This window comes from Corythoichthys intestinalis, chromosome 9, assembly GCF_030265065.1.
Source record: "Corythoichthys intestinalis isolate RoL2023-P3 chromosome 9, ASM3026506v1, whole genome shotgun sequence".
NCBI classification, from domain to species: domain Eukaryota; kingdom Metazoa; phylum Chordata; class Actinopteri; order Syngnathiformes; family Syngnathidae; genus Corythoichthys; species Corythoichthys intestinalis.
Window position 1 is genome coordinate 11,947,419 of NC_080403.1, and position 17,464 is coordinate 11,964,882.

At 39.5% G+C, this 17,464-nt stretch overlaps 2 protein-coding genes across 9 annotated transcripts in view; both read left to right on the plus strand.

Moving 5' to 3' along the window:
- The window catches only part of med20 (mediator complex subunit 20), a 31,859-nt gene extending 25,868 nt beyond the window's left edge, over positions 1 to 5,991 (plus strand). For 4 of the 5 annotated variants that reach the window (XM_057845702.1, XM_057845701.1, XM_057845705.1 and 1 more), the window contains 3 exons: positions 983 to 1,128; positions 5,246 to 5,499; positions 5,575 to 5,991. In XM_057845702.1, coding sequence (XP_057701685.1) covers positions 983 to 1,128; positions 5,246 to 5,499; positions 5,575 to 5,796 — 622 coding nt within the window. In that variant the 3' untranslated portion in view covers positions 5,797 to 5,991. Of the gene's footprint in view, positions 1 to 59; positions 233 to 982; positions 1,129 to 5,245; positions 5,500 to 5,574 lie in introns of those variants that run through there. The other variant, XM_057845704.1, reaches the window with a different exon arrangement.
- Positions 5,992 to 8,908: 2,917 nt separating this feature from the next.
- Positions 8,909 to 17,464, plus strand: part of usp49 (ubiquitin specific peptidase 49) — a 37,303-nt gene continuing 28,747 nt past the window's right edge. Inside the window, exons 1-2 of one of the 4 annotated variants that reach the window (XM_057846272.1) lie at positions 8,909 to 9,083; positions 10,611 to 10,659. The gene's annotated coding sequence lies outside the window, so the exon portion shown is untranslated. Of the gene's footprint in view, positions 9,084 to 9,306; positions 9,430 to 10,610; positions 10,683 to 17,464 lie in introns of those variants that run through there. The other 3 variants (XM_057846270.1, XM_057846271.1, XM_057846274.1) reach the window with 3 other exon arrangements.

The following is a 17,464-nucleotide window of genomic DNA, read 5'->3' on the forward strand; positions in this document are numbered from 1 at the left end:
TCCGGCGTTTATGAAAAACCAGTACGTTTAAAATGGGTTGGGAATTTATGCAAAATTGAATATGTATAATGTTATGCTGAGCGAATGGCACTGATAGAAAATGGCCGACAAGGGCTAATGGCCGTCCCAGTTGGCCCACAGCGTGCATTACGTATCTAGCTCATTATATATTTGATATCTATGCCTACTACGACAATAGCAACTGCAGGCAAATATCAATGGGGGTCACTTGGTGAGATTTTATATTCTTTTAAAACAATGTACAATTATTAGAAAGTACACAGCGTTTTTTAACAAACCGCCCGTAAACCCTATGCTTGTTTTTTTTTTTTCCACGGCGTCGCTTTGTTCATTAAGTATCGTCATTATGAAGACATTCAGAGTCTTTATTGGCCACCCTGCTAACAAATTCCAGCATAAGCGCCAGGAGATCCCATACCAAAACAACATATCCTGCACAGCTCTGCTAGATTTATTGTGTTTTAGTGCTGGTTTTACTGCTACACCCACTATCATATGCTGGAATTTTTAGCAGGGTGCAATTATGTTATAAAGACACATGGAAGTTGTCTCCTTCATTTAGAGCCACACTTTCCAAGCTTTACTGAGTCGTGCTATAAAAAAAAAAAAACACACACAAATGCGTTTGTGTGATTACTTATTTTGTGGTATAAATTGCATCAGATGGATACACTTGATAATAATATGTGCAATACATGATTTTACACTAGTACAGGGATCCAAACTTCCCCTTAATGATGGCATTTTGGCCCATAAACGTTGGAACAGTGGACAAAAATTTTCATCTATCACGCTTGTGCAGCTAGTAAATTTTTTTTATTATATTCTTTCATCATTGTTATTTTTGATTTTTTTTTTCTGACAAACTTGAGCAACACACATAAGCCCATTTATTGGCGATGCTGCACAATTGCATATACACGATCGAGTTCCCGTTTTCAAGTCATTGTTTGTGTCCCAGTGTGTGCCAGGTGCCGGTTGCGGAGGGGAAAAGTGTGCAGCAGACTGTGGACATGGTGCACAAAAAACTGGAGCAACTGGGAGCTGTGAAGCAGGGTAGCTTCTGTGTAGACTGTGAGACCTACCATGCAACTGGAAGTGTCAGCGGTAATTCTTTTTTCATTTCGCTTCATGTCTCTGTGTTTGTGTGTAAATGCAGCCAATCTTCAGGTTCAGATATATATTTTTTTTAGACATTCCAAATGATCGGTTGACATGTGTGAGTTTACAGTGTTGTAAATGGATTAGATTTTTCCTGTCTACACTACGTTGCATGAAAACATACTCACGTAGAGAGAACGTGATGATGCAAATGTCATTTTCACATTCTACCGAACCTAGCACAGTCAGAACTTTTTGGCCATTTATATCTCACAATTCTGGTACTTTCTACCACCAGTAAAATACATTTTGAAGTGTTTCATTACACTAATGAAGTCATGAACTTTCTCTTTACTCTTAAAGTGTTTCATATTACTTATCATCAGTTATGCAGCAACAACTGCTTCTTTAGTCCAAAGACCAAGATTCCTTGAGAATAGAGCAAGCGCAAAACATGAGGGCAGATACTCATAGCCATATACACTATATACAGTATACAATATACAGTGTATATTGCCAGAAATTCATTTGGAGGTACCTAGGGGTAGTCACGATGTTTTTGAAAACTGGAATACGAGCATCTAGTTTTTTTTTTATGTGTTTACGTGAGCGGTCATCAGGGGTCGCGTTAACCGAATATTTTCCGTCGTTGACCGTTTTTTTTAAACGGTGACGGAAAAAACTGAAGTCCATCCGTCATTTTGACAGGTTGCAATTCACACCCCAGACCACAGGGTGGCGGCGAGTGAGCATATTAATTAGCTATTGTCTCTCTTGATGCATTACGTCGTTGGCCTTACTCGGAAAAATGTCAAGGCAACTGAGTGTTTGCCTAGCACGGCCAGACTGTTCTCCCTGTATTTTTCAAACACTGAGAGACAAGTCTGGGACACAGCCTCTCGAGTAGGTACAAAATCAATCGACAAATCAGATTTGTTTATTTGCGTGACGTGTTCTTCACGAGCAACGTCACTCTTGCGCACCGAAAGTCGTCTCTAGAACAACGCGGATGGCGAACGGGAGAGCCGAGAATACGTTTCAATCCGCGGTAAATTCAGTTTTAAATGAGCTAAAACACATCGACACGAATCATTGACAACAGTCTGTCTCGCGCTAGCCATGTTGAATAAACTCCGTTCTCCTCGTATGTTTACTTCCGCGCGCAAGTCCCTCGTCCTGCCCTCGTCGCTTTGCTAACGGCACGTCTGCCCGTCGCTGATTGGTGCACTCCGCTGTCTGTTTGCCTCTTGTTAAGCTTGTTCAGACAGAATATTAATTAAAAATGAATGAAAACTAAATACTATTGAATATATCATTATTATCATTTTTAAAATGTAAGTGACGGGTAAAAATTGATTATGACCGGATTTTTATGACACTGTCAGTCAAAATGACAGACAACGAAAAAGTCTAGCGCAACCTCTGGCGGTCATAACTGGATAACTGCCAGCTACCAATATATTCGGGCCATTCAAATGGTAAAAAATAGTTACAAATATTTTAGCATCATAGAGATGCACGATAATATCGGTCACCGATAATTATCGGCCAATAATGGCAATTATGACGTCACACAGATAATCCAGATAAAACGAAATTCAACCGATAATGCAATCCGATAATTATATACTTGATTTAGCCTCCAAATGTGCGCAATCAACAGTTTTGTCCAATTCTGCTAGTTTTAAGGAGGTGTTTTTGCAGTGTAGTAATGTGATATATGTTAGGAATGGCTTACTGGATAAGTAATTGTTGCCAAAAGCTTACCATTACACAACGTCATTGCCATTGTTTAGTTGTTGGAATTTACTACTTGTTCACATTTGATGTGGAAAAAAATAGCACTAAATTACATTTTTGTACAGTAACATTTGATCTTTGTATACCGTACTTTAAAATTTTACATACATATTTGAATAAAATTATCGGCGTGACATTATCGGTTATCGGGTGGAAGGGGCAGGAAATTATCGGTTATCGATATCGGTTGAAAAATGTATTATCGTGCATCACTAAAAATCAATAATATGTCTTCATTCTCCTTGTACAACATTAGACGCTTTTGTGTACCTCTTTTGCTTAGTATTCATTTATTTCCAGCAGTCTTTTGCAATGTCGATGCATTTGTGGGTTATTTTTCTCCCTACCCAGTCAGAATGTGACATGTGTTGCCATATCAATGTAATGTTCCCAGGTCCTTCAGACTCAAGGTTGCGGGCCAATGCCAATTGAGGTCATTAAAAAATGCTGGTTCTGTTGTTTTTTTTTGTTGTTTGTTTGTGTGTTAGTTTGGCGCTTACATTTTTCCATCTTCTGATTGGTTCAAAGCTACCTTAATTGAGATTCTCAAGGCTTATGAGCACGACTACTGTTATAGCAATTAAGAGGACTACAGTCAGGCATAATTTGACATTTCATTTTACGTCTGCAGCTATCGAATATTTTAGTAGTCGATTAATCGATGGACTAGTTAGTTCGAATAATCGAGTAATCGGATAAGGAACATGAAAAATAAAAAATATCTGAGCTGAGCCTCAAACTGTATATATATATTTTTTTAATGAGGATCTCTGTACATCAAAAGAACAATTAGCTAACTTACATCGAAAAAGTCTGCTAGCTTAAATGCTATAAAATGCTAAAGTTGTTTTTACAATGCTCTTAACAAATGGTTCAGACACATATTCCCACACCGCAAAAAACGGCCAAATATACCTATAAACTGAATGCATTAAAAAACATTAGCTCAAACCAAAAACTTAGCTTACATTGATCTTAACAGGGAGCAGTTGCATTCAGCCATGTGAAAAGAGACAGACCAGAGGGCAGTATATCCGCCCTAATCAATAAAACTAAATGCAAAAACTTTCAAAATAAACCATTACAACGCCACTTTAATTAAACGAATACTCGAAGCAACAAAATTTATTTGTAATATTTTTTTCCAATCGAATACTCGAGTTAATCGATTAATCGTTGCAGCACAGTTTCATTTACAAGGCAGACATAAAATAATTTTAAAAACTCAACATTTAAATTGGACAGCGCTTGCAGTTGGCTGGCTTGATTCAATATGCACCAGCTAAAAAATAGCCAACATAAAAAATGGCGAAAGTAATGGAGTTCCTCTAAATATTAGAAAGATTGCAGCTACTGACATATAAATGTCATTTTAGGTATAGACTGACACCAAAAAATGTTAACTAGTTAAGAGTCAAAGTGAATCATTAACTTAAGGCCTTTTATCAAAGTCATTTTAGCAATTGCTGTGACTTTTTTTTTTTCAATATGTTTGTCTTTAACTATTTACGGATAAATTATCGTAGAACTTGACTGCTATGTTTATACCTTTAAACAAAAAAATAAACAATACATTTCATACTTTCATTCAGCTATAAACATATTTTTTCTCCACCTGTGTCTACTGCCTTCATAATGAGGTGTCCAACGTTCATTTTAACTTAAAGGTTTTGTAGCCTTCGAAAAGCTTGAGCAGAATCTAGAGGTGCACGATAATTATCGGTCTGATAATAGGAATTATGACGTCATCCCAATAAATCCAATAACACTATATGTTATCAGGCCTATTAATATTTTTGGTGTCGGATTGGGATGTGTGCGTTTGTTTCCACTCCTGTTTTGCCAGTACGCAAAGGCTTGTTACTGTTCTAGAGGCCGTATTTTTCCTTCACTGAGTTATAAACCTTACTATGGCATTTAGCAGATATTTGTATTTTACAGTGTTATGTTTACAAGTTATTGATAGGCTTGATGTTCTATAACTGCCAGGTTAAGAAAGTTGTTTCATGGACCAAGACGACAAAAGTCTCCTCTCCTGTTGCACCTAACGTTTTATCTGCTGACAAAGCACAATACCTCTTGGGTTTATGTTTGTTTTAGATCAATGCTCATTGTTCAGGGGACACATAGTCAATGATATTGACTGATTGATGCACATAAAAAAAATACTGTATATATACTGTACGTTATCGTATCGGTATCGTCCTTGAGGAGCAGGAAGTTATCGATATCGGTTTCAAAAAATGGATATCGTGCACCCCTAGGAGAATCTTCTTTATAGTGAATGCAGAACTGCAGTAATTGTGTGACCTTTGTGTTCCAGGTCAGCCCTCCAAGCTCTTATATGTGATGCACAACTCAGAAACCCCACTTAGCTGTCTGGCTTTGTTTGAGAATGGGCCCTGTCTGGTAGCTGATGCCAATTTTGACGTTCTCATGGTGAAGCTAAAGAGTCACTTCCAGAATGCTAAGGGACACAAAGTGGAATGTCGGGGGTCACGGTATCGATACTGCGACTTCCTCATCAAAGTTGGCACCGTGACCATGAGCTCAAGTGCCAGAGGAATATCAGTAGAGGTATGGCAACATAGCCAGTGGGTAAAAATATATTTCCCCCACCTTTTTTTTTAACTGTTCTCACCCTCTCTTCAGGTAGAATATTGTCCCTGTGTGGTTCCAGGGGACTGCTGGAATCTTATGAAGGAGTTCATGCAGTCATTCCTGGGCCCTAGCATCCCAGAGCTGCCATCTGCGTTTGTTGCCAAGCCCGAAGGCATCTTTGCACCGGCAGACTGTGTTGACACCATGACACAGTATCTGGAGTTATTCAACAAGCTGCGTAAACTGCAAATCCAAGGGAGTAATGTGCGTTGAATATTACTGATGGGTTTTATTTTTGATATATTCCTAATCTGTTTATCAATTCTGGTCCTGTGGATCAAGAAGCTAGCCTAGCTGGCATCTAAGAAAGCCTGGCCTTTTATTTCACTTGCATCATGTAAACATCAAATCTCAACCGTTTTGATGAGAGACTATTGTATTAAAAAAGGTAAAGAACAAATAAACAATCTTTTTGTATTCACTTGTTCATACATGTCATGTCGATTCAGACATGATATCTTTGAAGAGAAAAGAGAAAGTAGTAATATACAAATAATACTAGGGATGTGCCAAATACGATCACGTGATCGGAAATCAGGCCCGATAACTTCATTTTCAGAGGATCGGAATCGGGTATAAACTGGTTTTAAAACTATTTTAAGTATGAACTTCATTGGCTGCCTTTGACGACGATAGACATCCAATCAATTTTGACTGGGAGAAATGCCATCAAACACTTGCTGCCAGGCCCTCAGTCCAATTGGATTGGACGTCTCGTCGTCATGATCACTCAATGCCAGCCTTTATTGTTGAAATGGATTTGTCTTTTATTGTCAATAGCCGTGAATGAGTTAAGGACGACAAGCAACAAAATAATCCAGAAGTATAAGGATAGCGCAAAATATATACAATACGTTTTAACACCATTTATATACGTATATTTACACTAATGTTATTTATGGACGCATAACAATGTCATTTGATAGGTATTTTCCAGGGATGTATCTGTATATCCTCAGAGCCCTATTCCTATTTTTTTTTTCTTGAAGGGATCCACGGATAGAAAGGCTTGTAGTTCTTAAAAGATAAATGTTATTATGAGCTAAAATAATTTGATATTGAAACCCCTCTTGATGTTTTCGGTTTTATACAATTTGTAAAATTAATTTAACTTTTAGGTCATGGTTGTTAACGTCACATGGTTATGCTGCCGGGCTTCCAGAGCATGACTAGCAACATAAACGTCATCAGTTCAACCCTTTCAAAATGAACCCGAGAGGAACATTAATGAGCATGACAGCACTGTCCATATTTCACAAAACGAGCAGCAAAAGCAAAATGAACATGAAAGACGGGATTAGACGAGGTGGGAGTGGGGGGGGACGGTGTGCTGCCAAAATGTGCTACACCAGCAAAATGTCTACAAGAGGCGAATTTGAGACCCAAAGTACTACCATGCGCTTTCAGCTTGTTTTGTTTAAATGCATACAGACAGAACATACTAAAGATGCCATAAGAAAATACTTAAATGTAGTAAAATCAAATATGGGTGGTTTAAATATGCTACGTGACTGATGTTGTCAACAGATCAACAATCTGCTTTATTAAAGCGACCACAAGAAAACACAATGCTTAAAAGTATGAGAGAAAATACATGCCAAAAGTATTGTGAGGCAATGAAAAGGTAATAAAAGACTCAATAAAAACAGAAATAGTAAGTACTCGCCACTTTTAACCGATGTGCGCATGTGTTGGACGTCTCACCTAGTTTAGTCCGGTGACACTGACAATCTACGTCATGGGTGTCCAAACCTGTCCTCGAGGGCTGCTGTGGGTCCTCGTTTTTGTTCCTACCAATTGAGCACAGACAGTTTAACCAATGAAGTTTGTGCTAAAACAAGCAGCAAATGACTGCAATCAACTGATTACACTTGTGAGACACCAGATTGGTGAAAGGTTGTCCTCATGATGGGTTTGAACAAAAATCCGCAGTCCCGCACCCACTGCGGCCCTATGTGGAATAGTTTGGACACCACTGAATTCTACGTCGTCACCCGAGCCTCCATTGCGCGCATAAAATGTCTTTTTTTTTTGTTTCTATAAGAATCTCAAGAATGAGAATCCAATGTAGCAGACCCACGTTGAAAAGATGTTGGATCAACATTCCGCTGTTGATCATATATCGTTGAAGCAACGTCACTTTTGCACCCCCAATTAATGTTGTTTCAACGTTAAAATCCTTACAAAACCTGAACATCATTTCGATTATTAGTAATATTGGAACAATGCTGAATCAATGTTGTTTTCGACCAAAATGCCCGCTTATCCATAATTCAATGACTTTTCAATCATATTTCCCGGTCAATCATAAATCAACTATTTGTCAACATTAGTTCATCAACTATAAAACAATGTTAACCAACCATCGCCTGACATACTACAGAACAACATTGTTTCAACGTCACTTGACGTCGACAATTTTGATGTCAACCATACTAGTGATTTTGACGAAAAATCCAACGTTTGTTCAATGTCAGTCTGCTATCTGGGATGTTTTATTATTAATCTACTTATCAAAATTCTACCTCCAAGAATGTAAATTTAAGTAGCCGTGACCTCCTTTTTTCTCACTTTCATAACGAGACTGTGTGCTACATAAATCTAAGAATCTGAAAGCGGAAAAAAACAATATTTGTGAAAAACTAACTTTTTTTGTGAATAATTGATTACAGCATTTGTAATATTTCCTCTCTGATTGCAATGTTTGGTATGTTTATAACCCCTGAAATATTTGTGTTTGTTTTGTTTTTGGTTTGTATTGATAATTGTTCATAAACAATAACAATCAACAATAGTTTGTCTATCATGTTAATAAAATTAAAAAAAGCATCCATTGCACGCATATAACATGGCGCCCTCCGTAGGTCAAAACATATACTAAATACTGTATTATAGATTTTTAGATCAATAGGAAAAAAATTGTCCTTTTAATAACATACTCTAGTAAAAGAGAACAATTGTGGCTTACTAGAGCCTAGAAGTCTTTAATTCCTTTTTTTTTTCCTGGAGATGTTTCGAGTTAGCCAGTAAAGGGAGCCGGGCGGCCGTAGTTCATTTTGAACTTGTTATTGTGTTAAGGCAAAACATTCAGTATTCACTGTAAATTGTCGTTTAAAGGTTCATTTTGCATGAAATTGTCATCAATACAAAAAATGTTTCTTTCCTCAACGGAGCACATCTTTGAAACGATGAAGCGAACACGAACCACAATAGTGCCACAGAGGTCAGGCTCCTCCTCGCCCGGTTTGGGGCTCCGACTCCGAGTCGCGGTTATTGTTCCATGTGGCCTCGGTGGGGTGGGCGGACGTCGGCCGGTCCATCCTGCTGCCTGTTGTTCCGCCATTCGGCCAATGGGAGGCCGGCTGCTGCTGAGCCTCGGTCCAATGAGAGCGTCGGGGTCCGGGCTCGCTTCGAGAGTTGGGTTGTTCAATCTGAGTGAGGACAACAAGCATTTTTTTTTCTTCATCTCTGGTGTGCCGGATGGATGCGTTCTGGCGATGGTAATGTTAACCCATCGGCATTTCTTTTATCACAAGGCAATATTCTTGTTTAGGGTACAAAACATTGATCTCCTTGGTGGATGTCAGCGGGGAGTTTCTACTCGCTTTGCGGTGCAGTGCGTTAGCTAAGCGGGGTAATCAGCCTCGGCGACCGACAACAGCAGCTAGGTCAACTTCACTTAACACGGGGGCCACGCGAACTGCACTTCCACGTTATATCAACAAACCAGCGACTCGCGTTTATCCATCGCCGTTAAGTGACCGGAGAGGCGGGCGTAATCGGGGGACGGTGCGACGCCGACAGCCTGGCGGAGGAACCGCGGTGGCTGCGAGGAGCCAGTTTAAGGTTAGCATGGAGCGAGCGCGAGCTAACTTGGTGGCCGCGCTGCTTCAACAAAGTTGCTGGATGTTCTCGGAGAGAGAGGAAGAGGGGCTCTTCTTCACGCCCCTTTGTTCTGCCTCGACGCGGAGGTGGAGGCGGTGAGGTAGCCTAGCATGGCGTTTACGAGCCGGGTGGAAAGAAGCGCTCGAACAATCGGGATTAATACAACCACGCCAGACGTGCGGTCAATCAGATAACACGCAGTACTGTAATACAGAACCATTAGCGACAGTAGTCCACGTAATCCTTTTTCCTATTGCCGTTGTATTATAACATCAACATATCAGTGTCGAGCTCAACAGATGTGATTAAGGGAGACTGGTGCATGAATAATGACCCTGAAGAACTCTGAGCACATTTTCAGGGCAAGTCACAAGCATTCATCGTTGTAATTCCATCTTGTTTGCATGGGAGGAAAAAGATTACACGTTTTTGACAACAATCTTTTCGAAAATTACCTGGATCTGATCTTAAAATCCAATCAAAACAACACGTTCGGCACAAAAGCAACAGAAGTGTTGTTTCGATCATCTTTTGTGAATCCCACACGCGGAGCAAAAGTATTTGGTAGCGTGCAATCTTCAAGCATCAAGTGGTTGTAATGTGTATTTGTATGGTAGAGTCAGCATCTGAGTCATTTGCATCTTGTGAACAAAACTGGAATTCAGTTTTGAAAGGGGCTTCAAATCATATTGTTCAATGAAAAACATCATTCCAAATTGAATCTGTTAGGTCTTTTGTCTGAAAAAATCAAGGATTGCCATAATTAGTTATCCCTAATTAAATGAGAATTGTCTTTTGTTTTTTTTCCTCCCAGTCCCCGTTCATTACCCTGCATTGAAGAAGTCCAAGCTGTTCTTTTCACTTTTAAAAAGTGAATCGCTGTGCACTTTACACAATAGCGCCACTAATGTGAACCTTGAAGTGGCCACATGATAAGCCGCATGAGTTCCAACTAGTTTGCTCAAATCCTACTCAAGGCACACAGATTAAACCCAGGATTCCTGGAGAACACAGACGCTCCAACACGAAGCGTGACATGTATTTGACTAGGAGGAGACTTTGAATGCTATGCACAGGTTTTAACTTTGCGTGTATTTGAAGTTCTAGAACGCCTACTCACTTTTGATTTGTATCTCCCTCAGAATGTTCCAGTGGGTGCTGCTGACGACAGTGGATATGGCTGATAACACCGTACGTTGACAACTATTTGTACCGTAAGCGCATCTTTCCTTCTCTGCGTACATTTAATTTTTTTTTTCAATTTTAGAGCTGTGCCAACATAACTGTTCTCATTTTATATAAAGTTGATGGATGAATAGTAAGGCTGTCCCATATCATCCTATTACTAAAGATACTAGCGAGGACTAAAGAATCAGTGTAGACTTGCTGGCCAATGATATCATGCAAGCGCGAAAAGGGAAAGCGGGGTGAAAAGTCTGCACATAATTCGTGTTTGCACCTCTTAAAGCAGGACCGCAGTGAGCGCAGAATCTTGTTCCATCCGAACAAAATGACAATACCCTTTCACTAGTCTGGTGTTTTACATGTGTAATCACTGCAGTCAGGTGGTGATTGACTTAGCAGAAATCTCAGTGGTCCAACTTTCGGTACTGGATTGGTTGGAACAAAAATGAGGACCCACAGCGGCCCTTGAGGACTGTTTTGGAGACCCCTCTCTTAAAGAATGTGCATTGCTCGTAAGGTTTAAAAAACAGTGGTACACCGACATAAGGTCGCTTCGACACACGATCTCTTCTACATCCGACGTAAAATTCATCTCGCCATTTGTTTCTACATCCGACTACATGCTCGAAATACTATATGACAGTGCCGTAGACGGACGCACGGCAGATTTTCGCGAGAGAAATCAACACATGTTCAAAGAAGGTTAGTGCAGGTGGTGAAACAAGGAAAAGGTGAAGTTTACCATTGAAATGAAGATGGAAATGACAGAAATATATGAGCAAGGGGTGCGCATCCGTGGATTGGCTGAACAATACGGCCGCAGAATGTCTACGACAGTGGTCTCCAAACTATTCCACATAGGGCCGCAGTGGGTGCAGGATTTCACTCCAACAAAACAAGACCACACCTCTTAACCAATCTGGTGTTTTATAAGTGTCATCAGTTGATTGCAGTCAGATGTTCTTTGTTTTAGTAGAAACCACATTGGTTAAAAGGTCTGTGCTTGATCGGTATGAACAAAAACCAGGACCCACAGCGGCCCTCAAGGACCGGTTTGGAGACCCCTGGTCTACGATCTTCACGGTTCTCCTCTGACCTCCGTTGGCCAGTCTTTATAAGTTAAGGTGACAAATATTATTGTGGTAACATCGCCAGCTTCATCAGGTTTTTATTCGTTTATTTCAGAACTTTTGCAACACAAGACACCTACTGTCCGCCGCATTTGACGGTCTTCTCAACAAAACATTAAAAGTGAAAGTAAAATCTCTCCCTCTCTCTGTCACGTCAGTGACGCGATGCGTTCAAGTACAGCAAGCAAAACACGTCCGCCACATTAGAACCCAATTCATTACATTATTATAGGAATTGTTTTTTTGTTTTTTGTTCTTTAATAATTCCGGTTTTTATTAATAATTTATTTGTTTTGCTATGTGTAATTGCCATTGGTAATAGTACCAGGGGTATTTATTAAGGATTTAGTGTGGGTTTTCAGGCTGTGGAACGAATTAATGGAATTATATTACATTTTGTAAATGTTCTTAGAGGGATACAGCACTCTTGTAAGATGTACGATATTGGTACGTGATCAAAGAACTGTCAAACGTTTTGTTGTGAACAGTCAACAGGGTAGCAAAAAACATGTCGAAAATCAAAGACGCAAATTCATTAATTCACTTTCCGAGCCGTTTATCCTCACAAGCGTCGCAGGGGTGCTGGAGCCTAACCCAGCTAACTATGGGCAGTAGGCAGGGTACACCCTGAATTGGGAGAGATGATCATTCACGCACACATTCACACCTAAGGACAATTTGGCGTGATCAATCAGTCTACACTGCAAGTTTTGGGGATGTGTAAGCAAACCAGAGTACCCGAAGAAAACCCACACATGCACGGAGAGAACATGCAAATTCCACACAGGAAGGCCAGATTCTGGGATTGATCTCTTGATCTCAGAACTGTAAGGCAGATTTGCTAACTACTCTGTGACAGTGCGGCCAAGACGCAAAATAACTGTCAAAAATTGGAGAAAATTAAACATGAAGCAACCAATAACCTGTTATCTTTCAGTGCTCCAATATTCCACAATTTCAATCTACCTCAAGTCTCAAGAATTACGAGGCGGGGCTTCTCAGCAGGGGCAGATCTACAAATATATTAATGATGTGCGAGAGGGGGGCAGGGACTTGTTGAGGGGTGGCAAATATTTCATGATCGTATAATTATCGATTCTTTGGGCAATAATACGATATTCTACGACGATTCAATTCAAGAGCCTTCAATCAATTTATGCAAAATTATGAACACCTTTGACACAATCCATTCTAATTTACCTAAAGCAATAAAAATTACCGAGTAATGTTTTGATGGGTGCGACAATTTTGTTGATTAAATGTAAGATTTTTTTAAAATAAAAAAAAAATAATGCGGCATATCGAAATTAATAATTTTCCATTGACCGACTTAGATTAAATTGTGTTTACCAAATCGATATATTGATCCACCTTGATTGTTACACTCCTAGTGTCAACATATGGCAGATGTACATGTTTGTCAAGAAATTGTATGTGTAGAGACTACAAAAAAGCACAACTGACATTTACAAACAGATTGACAAATTTTGTTCCATACAATTTTTTATTTAATGAGGACCCTGGATTTCTCACAATTGAAATCCTAAATACACAATACAAAATTATAGCGTTTGCCATCTTTGCAATGGTTTTTAAAGGCGGACACCTAGGAGAACAAAGTTGTCTATAAGAGTTGAATTGGACGGTTTCCATGTTTCTCAGCAAAATGTTTCACCAATTTATCTTTATCTAATTTGGATCCAATGCCGAGTACACCCAAACTGGATTGTCTTTATTTTTTTTTTGTCTGTCAAAGTAGAGCGCAAATTAATCTTTATTAGTCTCAAAGAAGGAAAAACAGGTAAACAACTGCTATTTCGCAAAATCTGAATAGCTCATAAGAAACATCCTGGTATTGTTCCATAAAAAACGTTTTTACCTCATTTTTCTTGTGTTTTCTTCCTACGTAACTTGCACCATTGCTTTTTCAAAAAATAACTTGCTACTTGCATCGACTGAGTAGAATGTAGAGAAGTAAAATAGACTCTAGGAAAGTGCTTTTCAACCTTTTTAAGGGTCACGGCTAGGGGTGTAACGGTACACAAAAATCTCGGTTCGGTACGTACCTCGGTTTTGAGGTCTCGGTTCGGTTCATCTTCGGTACAGTAAGAAAACAAAATGCAAAATACAAATGTGCTAGTTGTTTATTCACACCTTTGTGCTTTCAACAATAGGAACATTAGCCTATACAAAGCAAGAACTCTGCTCAAAAAGTAGCGGGTATTTAAAGATAATCCAACAACAATTTGCCTTTCAGACCCGGCGTATTGGTCAGCTTTCTTTCTAAAAGAAAGAAGAAAAAAGAGCTGTGCTAAAGATAAAAGCAATCCCAATGACAAAGATTTTAAAGAGCACATGACAGGAGAAAAAAAAGTCTTAAATGCCATTATTATGTGAATTAGAATCATATTTTGAGACGCTTCGACTATATCCAACAATTTAGCAAAGCGCAGATGACGAGAAATTAGTCTTTTAATCTGCCGGTTAGCCACACCTACCATTATAGGGCTTTAGCGTCCCCAACAGGTAGATGACGTCAGCGGGAGACTGGGCTCATCGGTTTTACTGTTCAGCTCACTGAGGGGGAATTATTCAGAACGAGGAAAAGTAGACGAAGAGAGCCGCAAAATGTCATTGTTTCAGTCTCTCTACTCCAATATTTTTACAGGATATTCTTTTTATCCAAGTATTTTCCCCAATAGCTATATAAATGGCTTGAGAAGGACCAGTCAGCCTGTCGAGGGGGAACTATTCACAACGAGGAAAACGATACGAAGAGAGCTGCAAAATGTCATTGTTTCAGTCTCTCTACTCCAGTATTCTTACAGGATATTCTTTTCATCCAAGTATTTTCCCCAATTGCTAAATAATTGTCATGGTCATGACAAATAACAGTCTTGTGCTAAATGGAAAATGAAATAATAAAAATGCACTTATTCAGGATGACGTGGCAAAATTACTCCATAATGGTCAAAACTGTCGACTTCACCTTTACTGTCGCACCTCCCGAACGATATTTTATGACACCTAAATCGGACATATGTCATTTCCCTTCCCTGGCTTCGGAGAATGTAAACAAACCAAGAGGCGTGAAAGCTAACAGACATGCCAACCCGAATCGAATGATGTTTCAAAGTCTTCGAAGCGGAAAATCACACATAACTAGCCCGGTTTATTTGACATGACGACTGCGTAGTCGACTGTCTTCGCGGATTGGCAAACCGCCCGGCGGAGAGCAATTTTTTCATTCCCCGGAGGAGGGCGGCTGCAGTTGTTGTGAAGCTAACGTGCAGCTAATGTGCATGAGGAGAGCTTTTTACATGCCTATCAATGATCAAACGTAAGTAGTCCTTTATTTAAAGAAAGTCTGTAGTGTTTACTTTGTAATCGCTGTATTCGTATTTGACATAATACAAAACAAGATGTTTACTCACTTCCTCGTAAGTCCAATGGTCCCATAGTGGTCGGGCTTGTTTTGGCCAATATCCACGGTAAATGGGAACCTTTTGAAACTCCAAAAAGGCTCATACGCCTCTCCCTCATACAGAATGATTTTTCTGCAGCCGTTTGGCTGGTGTGATGCGAAAAATAAACGTATTAATCCGCAAAATCAGCTGAATCCTTCGTCCCCATACACAACAGTACGCTGTATAGTGAAGAGGACGCCTTCACCCGTACACGTCACAGCTCCCTCCTCCTCAATGCAAGACCGAAGCTGGAAGTCACTCATTTTCATGGCGCGGGATTCAAAAAAACTAAATAAATATAGCGATCACTTCCACACACATCCAAGCGGTCCACATCATTCAGGAGCATAAAATACCGCGTGTATTATGAAATAAACATGCTTTTTCGTGTCACATGCACTTTAAAATGTATTTTACAAATAAAACGCCTCAGTGAATCATTTTTTTTTCTTATGAACGGTTTTCAAAAGCTTTATTGGTGGATTTCCTCAAGTTAAAGCGCCACACAGAAATTAATAAATTTAATTGTGTAAGTAGGATCTGTGTATTATTCTTATTATTTAATTACAGGTGTTTTAGCTCATTTCAGTTTATTTTATTTAAATGGGCTATTATTTATTTTATTATGTGTTTATATTTTACAAATGTGATGTAGTATTCATTTATATTGTATATTTTATGTTGTATAACTTTAGTTCCTATGTGAATATTAGTTCCTACTTGTTTTGTTGTGGTAGGAGGGTTTTGTATTGAACACAGGGTCATGTTGGTTATTATATATATATTATTATAGCAGAGAAGACAGCAGTAAATCAACAAAGACAAGTCAACTGTGCCCCGATCTACCACTCAAGAGATCTGATGGACTCAAAAAGTGGGTTATGATTGCATATTAGTTTGAAAATCGACCGGGTCCACCATATTTTTATACGAGTGACTTCCGGTCTGCCCGATCCTAGCTACCGGTAGTAGTATTGACGCAGGAGGGTCGCGTCTCGCGTCAAATAATAAACTCTGCCGTTCTATTCGCGTGCGTCGTGTTGAGCCGCTTCTGGGACGCGTCTAACACGCGGCTGCACTGCGACAGGTGTGCATTGGCTGATTGACTTTAACGCCCGCGTTTCACTGTGTTCTCGCGGCGGCCACGTTGTCGTGCCGTTGACGTTTCTGGGTTATACTGTCGTACCGTGTTGGTCCTCATTATAGTAGAGAAGACTGACCCCGGCCTCTCATCAGAGAAGGGAAAAGTTATGTGGCCCTCACAGGAAAAAGTTTGGGGACCCCTGATCTACACAAAAAAACTGTAACCCGATCGACTCACAGCCTCGAAAAGTAAGGGTTACATTACGTCAGAAACTCATTCGGTACGCCTCTGTTCCGAACCGAGCACCACGTAACACAACGGTTCAATACAAATACATGTACCGTTACACCCTTAGTCACGGCACACCTTTTTCATTAAAAAAAAAAAATCCCAAGGCACACCACAAGCAAAAAAAAAAAAAAAATGTAGAATTGAATTTCTGTAGCCTACATTAAGAGTATAAAGTCGTGTATTGAATAGAAATCAAACACAAAGAAAAACACATTTTATAATCATATTTTTACTCACTCAATGTGACAATTGGGCTCATTGTATTGGAGTAGGTATCATTGCGTCCTGATGAAAGTTATGTTCAGCTCTATGTTCAGTTTTTACAGTCGTGTGTAAATCCCAATTAATGATAGCTTTTGCATATTTCCTCAAACCAGAGACTTTCTGAGAGAAAACTGTCTTTGCTTCATTTTGACCGCCATTGAATGAATTTTGTCCAGTGTCCAGTTCTGAGCTGGCATGTAGCCGCTAGACCCAATGCCACTCTTACCTCCTACACATCACTAAACATCATAATTAGCTACCTATTGACACCTACTGAAATGATGGAACAGTACTGCATGACAATTGGACAGCACACACACTCAGCAACTGCATATTGGCGTATTCATTTTCAAAAATTTAAGTCAGGGTGAATCACCTCCATTAAGTTGGCCCCCCATCAGATGAAAATGTATATGAAAATGATGTCAATCGTTCGTGCTACATCTGTGCTGTAAAAAGTTTCTTTTGTGCTGCTATCGTTTTTGAAATATTTACAATTCTTTAATAGGTCAATTTGATGTCAACCTGATGTAAACCGTACTAGAGGGTTCGTGCACTCACTTATAGACGCACAC